General features: G+C 38.6%; 1 protein-coding gene across 8 annotated transcripts in view; it reads left to right on the forward strand.

Annotated features, from left to right (window-relative positions):
* DLG2 (discs large MAGUK scaffold protein 2) overlaps positions 1 to 21,847 on the forward strand; it is a 999,038-nt gene that overhangs the window by 659,202 nt on the left and 317,989 nt on the right. For all 8 annotated transcript variants that reach the window (XM_018071067.2, XM_025894987.2, XM_018071060.1 and 5 more), the window contains one exon: positions 4,193 to 4,317. In XM_018071067.2, the coding sequence (XP_017926556.1) occupies positions 4,193 to 4,317 (125 nt within the window). The remainder of the gene's footprint in view (positions 1 to 4,192; positions 4,318 to 21,847) is intronic.

Here is a 21,847-nt window from a genome sequence, read left to right on the forward strand (position 1 = left end):
GTAGGTGTAAAGCCCCATTTAGAAAGTCATAAAGGAGGTAGGCTGATGTAGTAAACCCTAAGAAGGAATGCTGACCTTCCCTTCAGAGGAGAGTAGAAAGGCGGCCTCAGGTGTTGGGCTGGGAGAAATTGTTTTGTTGTGGTAGTTGACCTAATTTTCTGTTTGAAAAGTAAAACTGAGCCAAGAGAGAAATTTGAGCTTGGTGGTAAATCTCTGAGAAGCATGAGGTATCCAGCCTGAATAGGAGGAAACTGAGGCAGTGGGGTTTTTTCAGTCAAACTGGGCATGTTGTGCTACGCGAAGCCTTTTGTCAGGCTGTGTGCATGACTGGAGCCTTGCAACAAAAGGCGGGGAAGATAGTGAGAAACTAAACTAACAATTAAAAAGCACATTCATCCATCTATTGCTGTGCAATTTTATGCAAATCTTCCTTATATCGTCAGTAACTAATTATATGAGGTTTTTTTAGTAGTAGAAATTGACAGGTTGGACAAAGACATGGAAAGATTTAGGTCAAGAGATAATTTAGCTAATAAGAATTGAACACAAAACACAGTTGGATATGAACCCTCCATAGAATCATAGAATTATATATATTATATATTTGACATGTGAATAACATTTGAGCAATACCGTTTAAGTTTGTAGGTCTGAGACTTCTTGAGGTTTTTTGTCTCATATACATGTGTTTTGGGATTTTTGCATAGACGATTCTACTGAAAAATCCTGAAACAAAACAGGCAAGCATAGTTAGGCCTAAATATGAATCTCAATTAAAAAGGATCAATTGAGTATTCTAAAGGAGGAAGAATTCTGTTGCTTGGCATCTCTTCTCCTCTGTATCAGCTGCTATTATTTCTTACTGAGCATTTATCTGCATTGTCAACACCCTCTGAGCTCATTGTTAACTTGCTTTGTAAGCATCCAAGAGATGTAAGGCTTGGAATAGAAAGAAGGCAGTGAATTAACTTGACAGATATTTATGGGGAGCCACTCCCAAACATGAATCAGCGTGAGGGAAAGCATGAATGTTCCACCTTGGAAAATGCCATGGCTAAGTGATGGTTCAGTCATTGTTTTGGGCTGAGGGGCAGCATTTTCATTGGTTAACATGAAATGGGAGGCAGACAGATATGCCAAGAAAAGTTGTGAAGATAATTACCACACTCTTTTTCTTTCTGGGATGGGGACAAAGGAGGTGCAAAAAGTAAAGGGTGGGGAACCAACCCTTGCAGAAATGTTCAGGAAGCATTGCAGTAGTAGGCAGTATTTATTTGGAATCTAAAATTACATCTTGGCAACTGCAAACTAAGCTTTTAATATAGCAACTATATGCTAGTGAACCTGCACACTAGATGCAGGGCATGGAGGGAAGCATGAGGGAAGAAGAGAGATCCACACATCAGTATTGCTTCTCAGAACTGAAACACAGTAGCTTTTAAACAGAGTATTCCTATTGCATTATTTTTCAACCCAAGGTTCTTAAAAGGCCAATTTACCCATCAGTGATTGTAGATATGCTTTTAGCCTTGTTGGCCTTGATCTGAGGTACAAAGACAGAAGATTTTTCTTTGTAGGCAATGCAGACCCTTCAAGAACAACAGTGGAAAAAAGTGTAATTGCTCTTAGCTTTTGCAACACAGTTTCTGGTGCAGGAAAGCCTTGAAGGGATATACCTAGCTGCCGAGGCAGCTAGTGCCTGACAGCCTGTAGATCCTGTTGATCAAGTCAAGGACTGCAGCCAGAATAATTGCTTGAAATTTTCTGGATGCAGAAGTGCCAGTGAGGAGTACTGCCCTATTCTTTTTAAAGGTTACTCCTAAGGGGCAGAATTGGAATAGTCTTGCAGTGTAACAGATGCACATTTATGGATAAATATCAAGGCTAGCACTGATTCTCCTGAGAAGTCTGTTGCAGTTTTATCACATCTTTGCTTACAGTCAGCATTGCTATATTTTTTAGCTCTAAATGTTAATGGAAAAAGATATGGTAGGAGGAAAACTGCAGGGAAAGTGTGAAACCTTTTCAGAAATTATTTCCTGCTAAAAATTCTGATGAATTTTATGTAATGAACTGTAACAGCTAAGCACGCCCCACATAACAGACAGGATTTGATAGTTTTTAAAGCTCTTCAGATATCCTTTTTTTATTTGTGTTTTGTTTTGTGTTTTGTTTGTGTTTTGTGCTAATCATTACAACCAGATTTCTCTTTGCTACCCTGCTCTTTCTCCTTTCCTATCAAAAGTAGGTTTTGGGGATTTGGAAATCTACCTCTCTTCAGAAACACAGATTTCTGCATATTTTTTAAATCTCTTTGAAGTTAAGAAGAAACACAACAATTTTATTTTATTTTTAGAGGTTTGTTTTTTTTTTTCTTCTTGGAAATCACATAATACTCAGAATTTCCAGAAATTTGCCTTTGGTTTTACCAGTGTTTTAAAACTTTTATTCCAGGCTTCCTGAAGTGTGTACGAGTAGTCTTTTTTTCCTTCCTATGTGTTGGACAATTAACTTAATTAATAATATGATATATAGAAAAGTTTTCAGGAAAATATTTTTATTTATAGAGTGCATGTCACTGTAGGGTGTACTATATAATTAGGCATGTACTAAAATATTGGGAGAATAACCTGAATCTGGGATGATACTAATGATGAAAGGGAGATTAAATCAAAGATTTATAATGCTGGCCTGGAGGTGTTTACTAACTGTACAGAAAATATATACAGTGTTTCAGTACTGTAATGTTTTTCACATTATAGCTAAATGAGAAATATTAAGATATGTGTAGTCCTAAATCGATTTCCTTGGATTATAGATTAGTTCACAATTATATGCTGATAGCATACAATCTGCAACTGAAGATTGCATGTGTATCTCTTGAGTAATGAGAACTGCATCTTTTGTAAACGTAGAATAGTGATAACAGAACTGAGAATTTGACATGCTGCAGGCAGGCAACATAAAGTCTTTCACACAAAATGCATGTCTGATGTACTAATTGAAGTACAGTTAAAAAATGCAGATATGAGATTTGATTTAAGTTATTCAGAAAAAAAAGTATGGAGAACAGAACTAGATACCTGACCACAAGCAGCAGTTGAAGAAACAAACTCCTAATAATCTGAGAAGCTGGTGAAATAGAAGTATTTTAATGCCCTGAATATATTTAATTTGCAATATTGTGCATATTCTGTAATATATATATATATATAGTTACATTACTGTGATAAGCCTAAAAATAATAAGCCTATAAAAATACTTTTGGCTGAGATTTAAAGAATCAAATATTGCATAGAATTTTATGACATCTGCTATGCATAGAGGGTCCATAAACCTGCATTTGTCTTTTAATAAAGAAGGGATAAAAAGAAAAATAAGTTATTTCTTCTTGGAAAATATTTTATGCAGAAAAAAAATAATAAATAATATATAAATAATGCTGACTTATACAGAAAAGCGTAGTAACTGATATATATATCCAAAAAAGAATTAGAATTGTTGGTTTGAATTCTATGTGAAAAACAGTGACTTAATTTTTGAGTGTATATGTGTGTATACATGCTCATTTATCTTTCATGATATTTCCACAAATAGTAGAAGCAATAAGGAAGATATTTAGAAGGTTTTCATAATCTCTTTCAAACATTTCATTCTAGCAGATCACTAAGATGAAAGAAACAGTCCTGTTTTGTGGATTTGTGGGGATTTTTTTTGTTTTTAAAGCACATGAATCTGAGCAATGATCACTTTTCAACAGAAACTAGTATAGTAAAATACGTCAGAGTTAAATGGTTTTCGCTGTTTCTGTTTATATTATGGTGGTTTGAAAAGTGTTTTTTCAAAGCTCTGAAGTGTTTTTAGCCTCTAGCTTTCATTGACTTGGGTGAATTAATATTGGAGTTCAGATGCTAATTTATGTGACTGCTTTTGAAAACAAATTTAGGTCAAATCCTGTTTCTGTAGGGGTATCCATTAACTCTGTCATTAACTCTGGGAAATCTTTATATTCACAGCCTCTGTTCTTTAACTGACAATTAATTTTTCTGACTGAGTCACCTGCCTTCAAGTATGGAGTTGGCAAATAAAGTGCTTTCTTTAAGAAGCAAGGATACTTTGCTTGTGCACTGCAAATGAATTCTGTAGAAATCTAGCATCTGGGTGGTGGATTTACTTTTTACTATTTTTCCAGGGGAATTCCGGCCTGGGGTTCAGTATTGCTGGAGGAACAGATAACCCACACATTGGGGATGATCCCGGGATATTCATTACTAAGATTATACCAGGAGGAGCTGCAGCAGAGGATGGAAGACTCAGGTAAAAACAAACTTATTATTTATGTTTGGAAATGAAATGCATAATTATTATAATTATTCTCTAGGAGTCAGATGCCAATTGGGTCTTTCATGGGGTCAGGGGAAGTAAATGACATGAGTCAAGTCTCCTTTCTGCTAAGAGAGCTGACTTAAGTAGCTTAAAGCAACTGAATAAGTTTAGCTAAGTTCTGTATAAAGGGGCTTTTGATGGTGCTGCCTCCGTCTTTGTACCAGTTATTTCCTTTAGTACAAAAGGCAAGATGGGGACAGGAGGAGGAAACCAGCATATCAGCATGCATCCATCTCTTCTGCTTGGTTTTTGTATGTTCCTGGCTGAAGAACTACACATTGGTGTTATACATTAAAGCTATCAAGACTTCCCAAACTACAAAGCTATTACTAAGTAACCATAGCTATTTGTAGACATTTGCTGTTATTTGACTGCAGTAATGAGGTGTGCTTACCGCTGTTTCCAAGCAATTTTTTTGCTCCATGAAGATGTGGTGGCTAATCTCTATCTTTTAAGTCATCTCCTGAGTAGTTTATTGCTGTAGCTTCTGAAATGGATAGAGAGGTCACTTGGTGTGGTTCTCAAATACGTCATAGTGTATCTCTTAAACAAGAGAAACTTTTTGTTTAGAAGTAAATGCTTAGATTTTATTCTTCATTTAGAAGAAATGCTTGTGTTTGTCTTTCCTTATGGACTGAATGCAGAAAGGCTTCCGGCTATCACAGAGCCTGCCACCTACCTATTGGTCATGAAGCCTGCTGATGCTCCAAAAAGGCAATTTAACTGGAAAGACTTGGGATAAAATTCTGATGCTTTCATGATCTCAGCACTGGAATCAACTCTGGGAGCCTTTGCCAAAAACAGATGGTCGAAAATTCATGAAATGTAACCAGATGGTAGCAACAACAATTTTTCCCAAAGCCTTTTCCTTTAATTCAAAGTTAAAAGTTGTCCAGTTTTTAGGGGAAGTTTTGGATATTTCTTATGCTATGTATGCTTAGCAATTTGATTTTGGAAATGATTCTTTTTTTTTACTACAATAGTGATGAGGAGTCATGGTGGTTGGCAGTGCTTAAAGAATTTGCATTTTAAATAAGATTGCAGACAAAAGGAGTAGGACCAATCTCATGTAACTTTATGAATAAAGTGCATCTATCCACCCTTAAGCTTAGAATCTCCTAATAGTAAGTTAAGAAAAACTTAAGCATTTCTAGGTTGTGATTCATCTCATCCTGAAGTCAATGTCTAAAACATAACAGAAGAGTAAAAAAGCCTATATTTTCTTTGGTGAGTCAAATGAAAAGGAGTTTCTTTAACTAGTCCAGCTGTAGTGATCTGTACTGTAAATGTCTGCATTAGTCCAGATGAGCTTCATGGAAAAGAGAGCATGAAGAAATAGCAGTATCTGGAAATCATGCTGTTAAATTTGATAGTATGAACAACATAGGGGGGTCTTAAACATCCAACTATTTTTCTGAAAACAAGAAAAAATTCCTTGCAAAAAAATAATAGTATCTTTATAGTAGAGTTTTTTATTAAATTTGAAGGCTTTTTTAGTTTAAACCATTAAGAAGACAGAAGCCATTGCAGTATTTTGTCTTGCTATCTTTGTATGATATCAAATATTTCATAACTCAATCTTGTATTAACCGCTGTAAATTGAACTCATGATTATTTCTGTTTCATAAATGTCTTAGAAAGACCTTCTAAACCCACAAAAAATAGCATACTAATACAATTACATTATTAAAATTATTAAAATATTAAAATTAGACCTAGCAAACTTTGTGTTTTTTAATAAAAGTGTAGTAGTACAAATATCTTATAACTAAGACTTAGATTAATATTCTAGTCATATATTTGGTGTGGTCATTTTTCCAATTCCCATAGATTTCAGAAAGTTTTCTCCTTTCTTTGTTTTATCTGGTAAGTAGGTTTCACTTTGCTATAAAGACCTGCATCTCCTATCACATTTTATGAACATCTGAAAATTTAGTTATCAGTGATGATTACTGATATGCCACTGAAGGGGCATATCCTGGGGCCGTCTCTACTGACTTACATGATAATTAATTTTTCATAATAGAGAGAGTTTATCAGCTAAGGCCACTCTATAGGAACAAAAGCTCAACAACATTTATAAATGTTTGCCAAGAATAGTGATAACCTAGGTTCCTAGCAAAAGAACAACTTTTAATTACCTAAGAATCAGAGATTGGTGTTTATGGACTGAAAAATATATACTTTTTTGTGTCCATTTTTGCTTCAGCCTCTGCCTGCAGACAGTCTACATTTTATAGCAGTGTCGACTGTCTGAACTGGCTTCTATATCCACTTCTGGTTTTAAATCATAAAAGCCTGTAAAATTACTTCTACTGCATTTTACATGATGTCCCTTTGATCTAACACAGCTAAGTGAAGTTCTTCAAACAGCAAGACTATGAAAGTGACCTGCAAGAAATTGACTTAATGCTTCAGACCCTTGCAAATCTTTTACATGTATATGTGGGTTGGCAAGGGAGGAGTAGGTCAGCCGAAGTTTCACGTAAATCCAACAGAAGCAAATGCAACCTCCCATACGTGTGAAGACTCTTCAGTGGGAAACATATAGTTATAAGTACATAAATATCAGCTATAAATACCTTATGGGAGGGAATGAAGATAAAGGAGCCAGACTTATATCAGTAGGGTCCAGTGAAAGGGCAAAAAGCAATGAACACAAAACACGTGACATTTCGTCTTATCATGAGGAAACATTTTTTTACTGGGAGAGTCGCTGACTCTGCACATAGGTTGCCCAGAGAGGTTCTAGAGTGTCTACCCTTGGATGGCTTCATGAGAGGAAAGTCCTGATTATCAAACCTGATTTCCTTCTATGACAAGGTAACCCAAGGTAATCCTTCTGGACAAAATGTCCAGCACGCAGCTGGAAAAACATATCATGCAGTGGGTGACCAGTTGGCTCACGGGCCAAGCACAGAAGGTAATAGTGAATGGGGTTGCATCACACTGGGGACCTGTCACTAGTGGGGTTCTACAGGTCTCCATCTTAGACCCTGTGACCTTCAACATCTTCATAAATGACTTGGACGCAGGACTGGAAGGGATGCTAAGCAAGTTTGTGGATGACACAAAACTGGGAGGAACTATTGACTCCCTCGAAGGCAGAGAGGCCCTGCAGAGAGACCTTGACAAATTAGAGGACTGAGCAATCACCAACCAGATGAAGTTCAACAAGAGAAAGTGCCGGATTCTGCACCTGGGATGGAGCAACCCAGGATGTATGTACAGACTGGGGAATGAGATGCTGGAAAGCAGTGCCACGGAAAGGGACGTGAGGTCCTGGTCAAGGGCAAGTTGAATATGAGTCAGTAGTGCTCTGGCAGCCAGGAGGGCCAACCATGTCCAGGGGGGGCATCAGGCAAAGCATCACCAGCTGGTCAACAGAGGGGATTGTCCCACTCTGCTCTGCACTGATGAGGCCTCACCTTGTATATTGTGTGTGGTTTGGGGCACCACAATATAGGAAAAATATTAAGCTGTTAGAGAGTGTCCAAAGGAGAGCAATGAAGATGGTGAAGGGCCTTGAGGGGAAGCTGTGTGAGGAGCAGCTGAGGTCACTTGATCTGTTCAACCTGGAGAAGACTGAGGGGAGACCTCATTGCAGTCTACACCTTCCTCATGAGGGGAAGAGGAGAGTCAGGCACTGATCTCTTCTCTGTAGTGACCAGTGACAGGACCCACGGGAATGGCCTGAAGCTGTGTCAGGGGAGGTTTAGGCTGGATATTAGGAAAAGGTTCTTCACCCAGAGGGTACTGGAACAGGCTCCCCAGGAAGTGGTCACAGCATCAAACCTTGCAGAGTTCAAGAAACATTTGGATACTCTCAGGCACCTAGTGTGACTCTTGAGAGTGGTCCTGTGCAGGGCTAGGATTTGATGATTCTTTTGGGTACCTTCCAATTCATCATATTTTGTGATTCTGTGATATTTAAAACCTGATTAGACATGTTCCTGGCAACATGTTCTAGCTAAACTTGCTTCAGCAGAGAGAGTTTGACAAGGGGATCTCAAGATGTGCTTTCCAACCTAAATGATACTTTCATTCTGTGATTTGGCCCAAGTCAGCAGTGTGCCCTGGCAGTACTGAAGGCCAGCATGGAGGTCAGCAGACATATACAGAGAAAGACCTGGAGGCAGCAGCCACATGTTGCAATAAGGAAAATTCCAATTTGGTCTGAGGATAAAAAAGATCTTTTTCATGAGGAGAGAAAGGCACTGTAACTGGTGATTCTGTGAGATTCTGAGATCTCTGTCCTCAGAGAGACTCAAAATTCATATGAACAAACTCCTGAGCAATATGTTTGAACTTTCAAATTGGTCCTGCTTTGAGCAGGAGATTGGACTAGATGACCTCCAAAGGTCCCTTCCAACCTGAATTGTTCTCTGATTCTGCAGATTATTCTTGTATATAAAATCTGAGTGTGAGACAAACAAAGGTGATTGAGTTCCTGGGTTTTCCCTTTAGTGGAGAATAGTACTTTTATTGACAGTAGGTACAATGCATAGTGTGGGTTTGTATCACTTTGTGGCCCATTTCTCTGCTTAAAAAAAACCAATAGTTATCAGCCACTTAAGACTACATTCATTTTAATAAAGCATTCCTGTTTTTGAAAGACTTCCTGAACCTTCAAATACTAATCATAACAGCACAGAATCACAGAATATCTCAAGTTGAAAGGGACCCATAAGAATAATTGAGTCCAACTCCCTGCTCCTCTCGGGACTACCTAGAACTAAACCATATGACTAAGAGCATCATTCAGATGCTCCTTGAGCTCTGACAGGTGTGGTGCCATAGCCACTCCACTGGCAAGCCTGTTCAAGTGACTGACCACACTCTGTGTGGAGAATCTTTTATTCATGTCCAATCTGAACTTCCCCCAAGCAGCTTCATTCATTTTCCTCATGTCCTGTTGCTGGTCACCAGAGAGAAGAGATCAGTACCACCTCCAGTGCTCTCCTCAAGGAAGTAATAACTAATATGTTTACATACTACTCTCCCTGAAATGCACTGACTTCTAGAACTAGTGTAAGAAGCACCACACTGCACAACTCAGATTTTAGAAGGCATTTTATATAAGTACACTAACTCTTCATCTTGCAAAATAAGGCAAGCTGTGGAATCTTTTATAAAGTCCTTAAAATATATAGAAAATAATTTCATATATAGTAAATAATATACAGCAAATAATTTAATGGAATATAAAAATTATTTTAGATTTAATTATTTATCTAAATGTGAGTATAATAACCTTGGAACTAAATTAATTATTTTTTTTTCTGAATGGTGCATACCATGTTTCTCTGAAGCTTTGAGTTTCAAGTCAACAGTAGACAAAGAATATAAAACCTCTGAAAGTAGTAACCATTCCCACTGAGTTGAAGGAGAATTTCTCTTAACAGTTTGATCTTTTGAGACTTTTAATGCATAAAAACTTCTGCTTTTATCTCATAAATGTCAGTTGTCCATGGCCAAACACGTACTTTTTAATAAAGAAGCTCTGAATTTAGATTTCTTTTCCTCTCTGGAAGAGAGAAGATTCCAGTAATTATAGCTCAGTGCCTTCTTTTGTTTCATTTGAGTTTGTGTCAGATAAAAAAAATACAGTGCTTGTTTCAACTGCCTACATAAAGCAAAGAACTTTGATACAATATACAGTAGTTACTTCTATTGACACTTATTGATCATAAGTGAAATTCTGGCTTTCAAAAGGCAACACACGTGTAAACCATTCATCATACTCTGTGAAAACAAGAGTGATCAGCTTATGGAATTCGAAGCACAGCATAGTTGTATAACTTGATTGGAGGGGGAAAAAAAACAAAAAGAATAATGCAAAGGTTTCAATTATGATCAAGTTTAAAAGAGCACAGGCTCCCAAAATATGATTTCATTTTCAGCAACCATAAACCAAAGCTGTTTTTAGTCAAGAATCATTTTTGTTGATTAGAGCTTCACAGAGTCCAATTCTGATCTTAGAGATATTTTTCTCAAAACTCTGTCTACAGGAATGAGAGGGTCATATGAGTTCCTTATCTATTGCTGTCAAAAATACACTATTCTTTCTTGTGAAGACAAGTATGAAAATGTGAATTTTAAACAATCTTGGGATCTGAAAAAAAGCAAATAAAAGAGTCTTGGATAGAACAAGGATTCAAACCTTATGTTATATAGCAATCTCTTGGTCACAGGAATCTTATGGAACCTGTGATACAAAAGTCTGTTATTGCATATGTGACTGAATATGAATTAGTTTATTCACAGGACTGTGAGATAGATTTGGATAGTCTTTAGCTTGAGTTTCAAGGGTTAATGTTGGTACCAAAGATTATTTTGGTATTTAAGCCTTAGTTGTACTGAAGAGGAAAGAAGGTCAATGTGAGGGGTAAGTCAAAGAGAAGAAAGCGGTTGTGCCTGGAGGAGGCATATTGCCCCGGTTAGCTGTCCAGACCTGTAGCTGTTTCATTCATTCTTTCTTCTCAGAAACTGGTTTCCAGTCTTTTTACATTTGTGAACCTATCAATTTTTTTCCCATAGGATTGTGGGCATTTTTAAGGAGAACTTAAACAGGTGGAGCAAAGTACGTTGGTGGAGAGCTACCTTTGACAGACCAACTAGAAACAGCACTGGTACCCCCAGCTAACTGAATATCATAGGTTAAAAAGTATTAAGGCTGTGCAGTGCTCGTCTTTCCTTAGTTTAGGTATCTTTCTTGATATTATTTTAATTACTGATTGTCAGGAGGTTTAGGATTGTGAAACTGCAGCATTTTTTAGGCATGCTATGTTGTTCTGCCGCCACTATATCAGTTTCTCCCATTGGATTCACCCCCACCCCTTCCCATCCCCCAGCTCTCAAAGTGATTTGGTGTGAGGAAAGGAATGTTATACACATGCTAATGGCAGGAGACAAGAATCCAAATAACTTGCCCTCAGTCATCTAGTAAATCAAGGAGAAAGCTTGGAATAGAATAGTGATTCCTTCTCTCATATTTCTGTGTCTTACAGGCTTCAGTTAAATGCCTACCAGGAAAGGCTTTAAACAAGTCAGATTTGTGTTCCCTTCATTTGTCAACTAACCCACTATGATATGTCAAAGGATTATAAATTTAGCTATGTAGCAGGAGATGTATAAGTAGCAAGAGAGGAATTCTGAAGACCCTTTCTCATGGATATTTCTGAATTTAAAAAAAGGAAAAAAGGAAAAGGAATTTAAAGACTGCATTCTGATCAGAATTTTAAACATATGTCTCTGTTTAACTAAAATGAAATAGAGAGGAAAAATTACAACTTCATGCCATTGATTCAAAGGTTGAAAACTGGAATTAAGAAACACTGGTATTGTGTGTAGTTTACCAGAGAAAGGTAAGAAGAAATGGAGGAGAGGAAGCAGAATTGAGTCCTCACCTGAGAGCTGGCTAGATAACGGACCCTCTTTAGTCATTTCCTCATGGGCTGAGCTTTGCCTCTGATGAAAAGTCTGAAGCCTAGATCCCTCCAGCAGCAGGAGGCACATAGTTGTTGCACATTGGTGTCCATTTGTATCTCTAGATTGCTTACTAAAAAGTGACTTGAGAGTGATGCTATTGGGCTTTTTCAGATTAATGTGAAGAGCTATTCCCAGGAGAGATCATGTTTTTTACAAGCATGTCATGTGTCCCTAATCCAGCTTGGGAACTGGCTTTATTTCACCATAGTTATATATCAAAATAGAAGTGTGTATGCTTTGTGATTCACTGCCTAAGTCCCTATTTGTTAACTTTTGATCTTGTTTTAAGCCTATCAGTATCAGGTCTATGTGCCTTGCAATGGCATACAGCTTGTTCAGGATGTTATTATAATTACGGTGCTACCACAAAACACTGATTCATATCTGCACTGTTTACTGGCCTCTGACAATTCTGTTAGTTCAGCACATAATTTAGCAGTAAGTTAATAAAGAGGCATTCACCCCATTTGGCAAAACATGCTTGCTTTGCAGACAGTCATAAATTAAATCATGATTTATTGACTGCTCACTCTGTCCTGGTTTGTGTTAGGAAGTTTGATCTTATTAACTCTGTTTGTCTGTGTATCTGTATCATTTTTTGAGCTATCATGGAATTAAAAAAAAAAGAATTACCACAGGGGATCTACATGAAAAAAGGCAGGTCACAAAATCAAAATCTGATTTTCCTATATTATTTTCAAAGTTGAACATGTCTTACCATAGCTCATGTTTTAAATTAACAACTTATATATCTTTTCATCAATGGAATATGTGATCGTGTAATTTTGCTCTCTGTTGCCTGCACTACATCACTTTTCTTCGGCCCAATCCTTCTTTTCTCTTCTTTTCCTATTTGAAGTTTGCATTGCTTGTTCAGTATTGTGGATCCCCAGTGTGTCTCTGAATTTGATTATACTTTATTATTTATCATTGTTTATATTATGCTTTTCCTATTTTGAAAATAATTGGTAGGCTGTAGCAATTCTTATATGTGATGCAAAAACGGAAAGGGAAATTATGTTTTAACAGCTAAATTGTCAGGTAAAGAGAATAGAATTTAATGAGTGAAAAAGGTACCTCTCTGGCTTGTGGTATTTGAAACTGATGAATTTTCAGGACCTCTTTATAGACATCAGTGATGGACATTTTTATAGAAGTTTCCTTTTGTAACACAAAGGATCATTTTCTTCCCCCATATGTTTCTGAGCTGCTTTCCACTAATCGAATTCTACTGCTTCTGAATAACGCTTAAGCAAAGTAGTATGGTACTAGGACTTTAGGTTATGTAATACTCATTGCACTAGAGATTCCATGCAATGGTACTGAACTGGTTAAGAGGTCTCTCTCTCCCAAGAGTTCCTTTATTATCCATTCTACCTGAAACTACAGTCACCCCAGAGTGTTGCAGCAGCAGAACAGCACCATGCAGCCAAATACAAGTGATTATTTCATCAACATGTCTGCACTGATACTGCAGTTGTGAGTTTAAATAGCTCAGTGACAATTCATCTGGAGTAAGAAGCCGTCTGTGGTTACATACGTTAGAAATCATCAGCTCTCTGTGAAGTCAGTGCTAGGCAAGGGAAAAATATTTCTCATCTGTTCTTGTACTCAACAGGTGTTACTGAAATTTTCATTTCAATTTCCACAAAACCTGAAAATAAGATTTTAGGCAAAAAAGTAACTGACTTAGGTTATCATTTAAAAAAAAGTTCCTTTTAACCATCAAAGATCTGATTCTAAAACTTTTAAGAAGAAGCTTGGTCATTGTTTTGCTTCTGACAGGCAAAACAACTAGTACACTGTGAGACAGTTCATACGCTGTCAAAACTCTTGGCTGTGGTTTGTATAAACACTTTGAACTTTCAGCTTTTAGCCAAACCATGTTTCCCGACAGTATCTCATCCCTGTTGTCACACTTTTAGTGCAGCTGTTATAGTAGGGGTTCTAAATTTGTTTCCCCACAGCATGTGAATTTCAATAGCAAGCTTGGAAGACGTAGGAATACTTTGTTTCAATGTGCTGCTCATGCCATGCACAGTGATTCTGTGTGTTACTCAGAATCATAACAAAAAAAAACAAGCTTTGGGTTTTTTCTACCTACCTATTTGCACTCTACTCTGAGTTGCAGCTACATTGTATGTAGCCTAATGGTATTGATGCTCTGAAGCTGGTGAAGTTTCTTACTGAACTTGAACGACGTGTTTTCTCCTCCCCCATTCTCTTTTAGGCTCTACCTATGTTGGGAATAGCTATCCCAATCACATCAGAGCAGGAAGGAGGGTTTTCTGCTTGTTGGTGCAAGTGCTGGGGTGGCAGTGCTGCTTCATTTTGTGCTCAACTTGCTGGGCCTGATCTTTGGAAATGCTTTTCTTCTTTTATGCTCAAGTTTCCCCATTTGTAAAATGGATACAGTGATCATTATCTTTGCCTCACGGGGGTTTGTTGTGAAGCTGTAACGAGTTCATATTTGCAAAACCCTTTGAGAGCCACAGATGAAAAGTACTTGTAAAAATCCTGAACCTGGAATTGCCTCCTGGGTTATCTGTTGTAACTGGTTTTCCTGCACAAACCTGAACGCGGTACAGAGAGTGCTGGTGTCAGCTGGGAGAAATTTAACCATGGTTGAGGAACAGCTGAGTAGTTCGGTGCCTTCAGCGGGCAAAGCACACCTTGGCCCCGAGTTAGAGCCTTGGCCATGCCCAGGCTGGACATGCACGGCCTGGCCTAGGCTGCTGCCATTCCCCTGGGCTCTGGGCCTCAAAGCCCCCCATGGTGCCGAGTCCAGTTGAACCGGAGGGCTCCGAGGGTAAGTCAGGGCTGCGAAGCCGGAGCTGTCCCTGCCCTCCACCACGCCTACAGTGCCTGGCCTGGGGCACTTTCCAGTACCTGCCAAGCAGCCCTGCAGCTGGGAGGAGCTTGGCTGCTTCCTGATGCCCTCATTCATCCCAGGCTTTACAGATATTTGTTTTCTTTCTCTTTGCTTTATCCCAACACCTTCCTCTCACAACACCCCACAGCTACCTACACCTCCTTCTGCTCATCCTTCGTCTTTCCACTGTTCCACTTGGGCTTCAGCCGTTGACAGGCAGACATGACTCCTTGTCCTGTGAGCAGCAGTTTTCGTTCTGGCCACCATTAGAGGCTGCCAGAGCCACCTGGATCAAGCCGAGCAGAGGCTGGATGCACTGGGAGTTCTAGCACTCGGTTGCTAGTGGGAGTAGTTTCCAAAGGAAAGCATCGTTCATGGCAGTGGCAGGAGACGAGACGCAGAGAGACTGAGGATAACTTGGGAGTTAGAGAACGGACGGAGGAATGGAAAAATGTGGTAAGAACCAAAGATACCAAAGATGAGGAATGGACAAGAAATGCAGAGGGAGAAGAAATGCAGGGTGGGAGAATATTTTGGGAGAGGGGGAGAGAAAAAGGAAATAGTAGTTCCTATAGATCTTGCAAGATGTTAATAAAGAAAATTTGACACAAGTTTAAGTCTGCTTCAGGGAAGGCTTGTGGAGCCACTGCCAGCCCCAGCATCCTGCTCACTCTCCGCATTCCCCCTCCCTCTCTTCCCTGTCTGCTTCCTTAGCTGTCCCCTTGCTGCTATTAACTTGCCATTGAACACAGACATTTAAACACAGCCATGGGCTGGCCAGAGCTGCCAAGTGGGCAGTGGCTGAGCAGTTTGGGCAGTGGTTGATGAGGCATTCAGGCAGTGGCTGCCAGCTGGGCAGTGGCTGCAGGTGTTACCTGGTGGAGCTGCTAGCCTGAGTCACCTTGCTCCTGTGTCTGCGCTGCACTATTGCAAATCCTTTGCTTTTAGTAAAGTCATCCTTGATTTCCAGTAAGCTAAGATGGGAATCAGGTCTGCTAAGTACAAAATGGTCTTCTGTGTTTGGAGAATTGTTTTGGTTTGTCTTTTATACTTGCGTGCCTGGTTCACTCCCAGTCTGGCAACTTTACCTTGACATATGTTTGTGTATCATGGTTCCTTGACTCTGTTTAAAGAGGATGTGAGTTATGCAGGGAACATTTTAAAAGCAGTAATGTGTGATGTGAAAGATCATAAACTCTGTACAAAATTACCACAGGTGTGGCTTACCTAGCAAAAGAGTTAATTTGCCTTGAGTTATTCTGGCCAAGCAATAACTGAAAGCTTGATGGCACAGAAAATCATTTCATTATAAATGATTTAGAACAGCTGTACCTCCAAACCATTAAACAGTGACAGGATATCATTCTGCTTTCAGGATGTTTGTTATAAAGGAAAATAAATAATAAAAAAAGAGGTCCTCCTGTTGTAGATGTATTTAAACTTGACTTTTATTCTAGAAGTTTATGCTTGAGTCTGTGGCAGATTAAATGTCTGTCAGCTGCTCTTCCTTCTGCCCCATAAAGCTACACCCTGTGAGATGAACTACCATTAATTAATAAGTACTTGCCATGCTCAAAGTGTGCACAAGGAGATGTGGCTTTTCTGGGAGGCATTAAACCGAGTGGGCTTTAGCTTCTCCTCGCTGCATTGGGTTTGTCTGTGAAGCATCCTTAACCTCTCTGTTTTAATCAGACAGACAAAGAATGGCACTCCTTTGTAGTGTTGTTGCCTCAGCCTTCAAGTAGATATGCACAAAATTTTATTTGCTTGGTTTTTTGTGGGCTTTTTTGGTTTTATTTGTTTGATTGGTTTGGTTTTTTTGGTTTTGTTTTCAAAAGTTAGGATATAGAGAATTATATTTGAAGCTGATTTGGAATTTACTCTCATTTTTAGCTCCTGAATGTTATTGACCATATTGCATTCTGTTCTACTGAGTAAATTTTAAGTAATACCAAGTCAATACCTAACCAAATTTTAAAACTAATACTGATTTAGAAATCAATAATATGATGCTATTATTATTATTAACATTATTATTATTATTATTATTATTATTATTATTATTATTATTATTTGAAGCTGAAGTTTCTTTAATTATGTGAATGTTCACTGCATGGTATTAGTGTTAAAATTTTGGTAACAAATTCATTCCTATAGCTAAAAATTGTTGTGATTAATGCCTTACTAGGTTAGGGGGTTTTGTGGGGTTTTTTGTAATCAATGATTTAAAATACAAATGCTTAGTGCATTTGGCAGTAGTACATTTTTAAAAGTTTTCAGTGTATGTGTCCATATATTTAAATTATACTGTTTCTTTATTTGGCTTGTAATAATTTAAATAACCTATTTTTTAAGTCTCTTGCCCTTGTGATCATTTCTCAATGGAGTGCTGGCTGCATCACTGCATAAATTGTGCTATCTACAAATTTCAGGTCTAAAAAGACTTCTGGATATTAACTAAAGCCAGGCAAACATATTTTAATACAAAATTAGGTCCAAATTGCTTTTAAATGACAAAGAGAAAAGAGTAAAAAAAGCAGTGTCAAAATCAGCTTTCAGCTCACCTCTGAAGGGAAACCTGCATTCTCCGTCCTTCGCTCTCTAGGGAACATGAGGCGGTAGCTTCCAGAGGAGTTATCAGACCACTAAACTGGAGGAGCCATGCAATCACTGTATTTTATTCTTTCCTCTTAAAAAAGTTTTTTCACTTCTTCAAAGATAAGTAAAGGTTACTTGGGCCAGAGCAACCTTGCAGGGAGCGCGGTGTTTTGAAAGCCAGGTAGAGGCTGTGGACCAGGGTCTCCTCTTCATGGGTGCCTTGAGAACTGTTCAGCAGCAATCTTACATGCTCCTGCATAAGTGACTATTGTTAGAATTTGTCACATAGAATCATTGAATGGTTTGGATTGGAAGGGACTTTAAAGATCATCTATTTCCTACTCCCTGTCATGGGCAGGGACACCTTCTAGCCCAGGTTGCTCAGGGTCTCATCCAACCTGGCCTTGAACTTCTCTGGACAACCTGTGAAAGTGTCTCATCATCCTCACAGTAAAGAATTTCTTTCCATATCTGATCTAAGTATACTGTCTTTCAGTTTAAAGCCATTACTCTCTGGCCTGTGACTATGTGCCTTTGTAAATTTCTGTAATATGTGTAAAGGTTTCATCGAGTCAAAGTAACAGGCAGAATTTCTGTCTAGTCTTGTGATTGAGGATGCTCTCGTAATGGGATAGTATGACTGCAATTTAAGAAAAACATTACATTATACAAAGTGCAACAGGTTCGGTAATGGAAGCAGAGGCAGTGAAAGTCTTTTTCTGAGAGATGATATTGAAGACAGCAGATTGTTTTGATTTTTGTTTCTCTGACTATCTGATCTTTTAGTTTATTCAATTTTATTTTAATTTGAAGCTTCTTAGAATGAAATTTATTTTTGGCTTGACTGGAAAATTTATTCAGCATAAACCAATGTCATTTTTGTAAAGGAAAAAGCATAATAAAAACCAACTTTGACCTGAACTGCATTTTATTTCAGAGTTCAGTTGTAAATCTGTAGGTGTTACAGCCAAGAGGCATTCAGATATATAGAAAGATGGATGGTGTTGAGTCCATCTCTGAAATTAAGTTAGTGTTACTGGTAGTTCAGCTGTATGCCTTTGGCCTGAAGAGTTTGTCTAGCAGGGCCATTTGTGATGAAAAATCAGGTGTGAGATGTACAGGAGATTATGTCATGTTTCCTAATTACAGGAGAGAAACAGAATGACCAGGGAGCTAGGTTTGCTTTCCTAACAAAGATATTTGAGGACATCAAATGAAACTAATATTCATCAGGTTGAATTAATCATAAGGAGAATTATTTAATTGGTTACAAAGCTGTGAGATTCCTTGACAGAGAACACTATGAATGTTGGAACTTCACATGAGTTTATGTGAGTTTTGATAGCAGTTAAATTTGTTTAAGAGTCCACCTATTAAATTAAAAAAAATTAAAAGTATTTCTGGCTCAGGAAAGTCAGTCAGCTGAAAATGTATTCTGGGTAAAAATTGTGCTAATGTTTTCCTTTACAATCTGGTAAAGGCCACTGTTGTAAAGAAGTCATAGGCTAGATGGAACCCTGGTTTGGATTATCTCTTCATACAGCTTTTATCTTTTAGGTGAGCAAACACCTTACTCTACATATTTTAGCTCTGAGCTTCCCTACAGCATGATAATTCTGCGCACAGGGGCAGCAGTGTTTCCATTGGGCCAAGGGCTGAATCTCTGGGTGAGCCACGGGGCCCTTGGTAGGGATGTGGTCAGTGGGTTCAACTGGGCAGCTCCAGTGCAAGCCTCCTTGATGGCTGTCTTGCCTTGCTGCCTCGGTGTGTACCTGCAGCAATTCTGTTGCCAGGGGCCAAGGTTTTAATCTATTGGATAGGTTTTTGCACCAAAGGGTGGTGACTACTCTCTTTCTGTTCAGATTGGTAGCCATTAATGGTCCCCTCTTGAAATTAATCACTGCATGGCAGGATGTGCAGGAGCTCAAGGTAGTGCTAAATGAGCTCGGCATTGCAGAGCTGCATTAATATGGCTATTTTCCTGTGGTAATTGGCTGTACACATATGGAAGATATTGATTGATCTGTGTGGATTTCCACTCTAGATCTACTCAGTCAGTGACTGAGCTGGTTTGGATGTCTCTGCATGGGATTTCACTGCAACAGTTTTGATGTAATATGAGCTGGTTTTGGAGTCAGATTCTCTTGGATTGTAGATATTAGCTTGGTGGGTATTTTCAGCCAAGAGGTGCATATATACACTCCCTCCCAAAAAAGACACCCTGGGATAAAAGTATACTACCTAAAAGGATAAAAGGGTCTGTTCAGTGTGGCAGAAAGTGTTAACTGAGGGTTAGCCCTTTGCCCCAGCTTTGTCAAGGAAGTTCTCACAAATAGTGTAGAATGCAGGAAGGATCCAAAGTATTTTAAACAATAAATAAAATGATTTTTAGCCAAGTTTGTATCTGAAGTCTTACATCTGAGTTTAAGACCTTTGAGAAATAAAAAAGGAGGGGGGAAGAAAAAAAAGGAAATGCTGATACATCCTCTATTGACACTGTATGAATAGGAACATATTCAAGTTTCTAAATATATTTTCTTCTAAGAGTCTCAGGGCTGCAGGGACTTTTCCATTCCTAATTATATAGTGCAGTATGCTGTCTGTTTCTGACTTACAGCTTCAAAAATAGAACTTAGAGTCATAAATGAATGAAACACAAGGAGAGGGATAAAGAGACGCCATGTATGATAAGGAGCTGCTCTGCTAATATTTTCACTGTTGTTGTATCTAGTCATTTGTGTTTCAAAATGCAATGACTGTTATGTAGACCCTTTAATACACTGACATTTCATTAAGAGGGCTGTTAAACAAAAAATCCATGGGTAACTAAAGCAGTAGAAAAGGACAATCAATGTAGATGTCTTATGACAGTTCAGTAGCTGTGCTGGTTCTATCTCAGGTCTTAGCAAGGTCATGTCTTTAACAGGGTATGGAAACAGTCATTTCAGACAATAACACATTCTGAAATTCATAAGTATTTTCTGAAATCTGATTTATTCCCTGACAATTTGGGCTCCAATCTCTGTTCTGGAAGTGAAATAAAGCTCAAAGTCTGCTGGTGGCACACCTGCAAATCACACTGTTGTGACCTATAGCCCTCCTTGTTGTGATCTCAAATTTTTGACTCCAAAACCATTACTCCACTCCTGGTATACAAAGGAGGAATTTCATTTCTACTTTTTGATTTCTTATGCAACTTTCTGAAGGACAAGGACCAGGACTTAGTGCTAGTGTATTCCCAGATATGGAAATAGGAAAAGTGACTAAGACTACACCAGTCTACAGGGAGTGAGCTGGATCCACATAGGCAGACTTTTTCTGATGCTTTCTTCACATTCTGCCGTTTAAGCAGGAATGATTAGGATCAGATCCTAAGCTAATCAGCATCTGATTAGACGAATCAACTGTCCCTGGAAGGATAAGTGGCTATTTTCTATACCAAAAACACTGAAAAAATTCAAAGGAGTGAACTGTGTGGATAACTAACACAATTTCAAGTCACTCTCCTAAACCTTATGCTGGTAGCTGTGGGCTAAAGGCTGGTGGTATGCTAAAGGGCGGACTGGGTGATTTCCATGATGTTGTGGTAAAGTCTGCACACATACTTAAATGGAAAATATTTATAAGACTTTTTTATTTCAGTCTCTGGGCTGAAAATCATTCCAGTTGCTGCTATGAGTTGTGAGGCTGCAGAAGCACCGTGCTAGGCTTAAGTGAGCACACCCTGCTTTTCGGCAAGACTTCTTAGCTCAGTTATGCACCAGCCTTCAGGCTCCAAGAGGCCAATACACTGAAAGTGGTTTACCAGTGCAGGAGGAGAAAGCATCTGCCTGGGTGTATTTACTTACAGAAATGGTGTGCAAGAGGTTATTTCCCGTCTTTGCACACACACACACAGACACACACACACACAGACACACAGACACACAGACACACAGGCACACAGACACACACACAGAGCAACCTTTGTGCATGGCTGAGGTGTTTGCCTTTCAACTCTCACTTCTGAAGACTGGTTGCAAGGAAAAGGCAGGGAGCTGCTTTGGTTGGTTATCCATTATTTATGCTGAGTATGCCTACAGGCTGCAATGAGGGTTAGTCCCTGTTTGAGATGAGCCAAGAAGGTGTAGAGACTCCTCTGGAAAGTTTATTTAGACTGCAAAGAGGATACAAAGGAAGCGGGATGCAGGTGGGGTTTCAATCCTCCATTTGTAGATTGTGAAAGAAAGAACCTGCTGAAGGTTGCACATGAAGAATTGGGATCCCACCAGGCCAGCATTATTGAGGAAAAGATTAGATTTTATTCAATTTATTTCTTTGCAGTAGGTTAATGCCATTTGATTCAGAGGCTTGAAGTGTTGCTCTCAAAAGTGAAACATGGTTTTGGTCCTTATTTACTTTCCTTGGAACTAAAGATAATTCTGCTCCTGCTAGAAGCATAGGTTAGATTCAATACTTCAAATAGTGCCTTCATGTTAAATATAGTTGGATTACCATTTT

The sequence above is a fragment of the Manacus vitellinus genome, unplaced genomic scaffold, assembly GCF_001715985.3.
Source record: "Manacus vitellinus isolate BGI_N305 unplaced genomic scaffold, ASM171598v3 scaffold_2_pilon, whole genome shotgun sequence".
Lineage (NCBI taxonomy): Eukaryota > Metazoa > Chordata > Aves > Passeriformes > Pipridae > Manacus > Manacus vitellinus.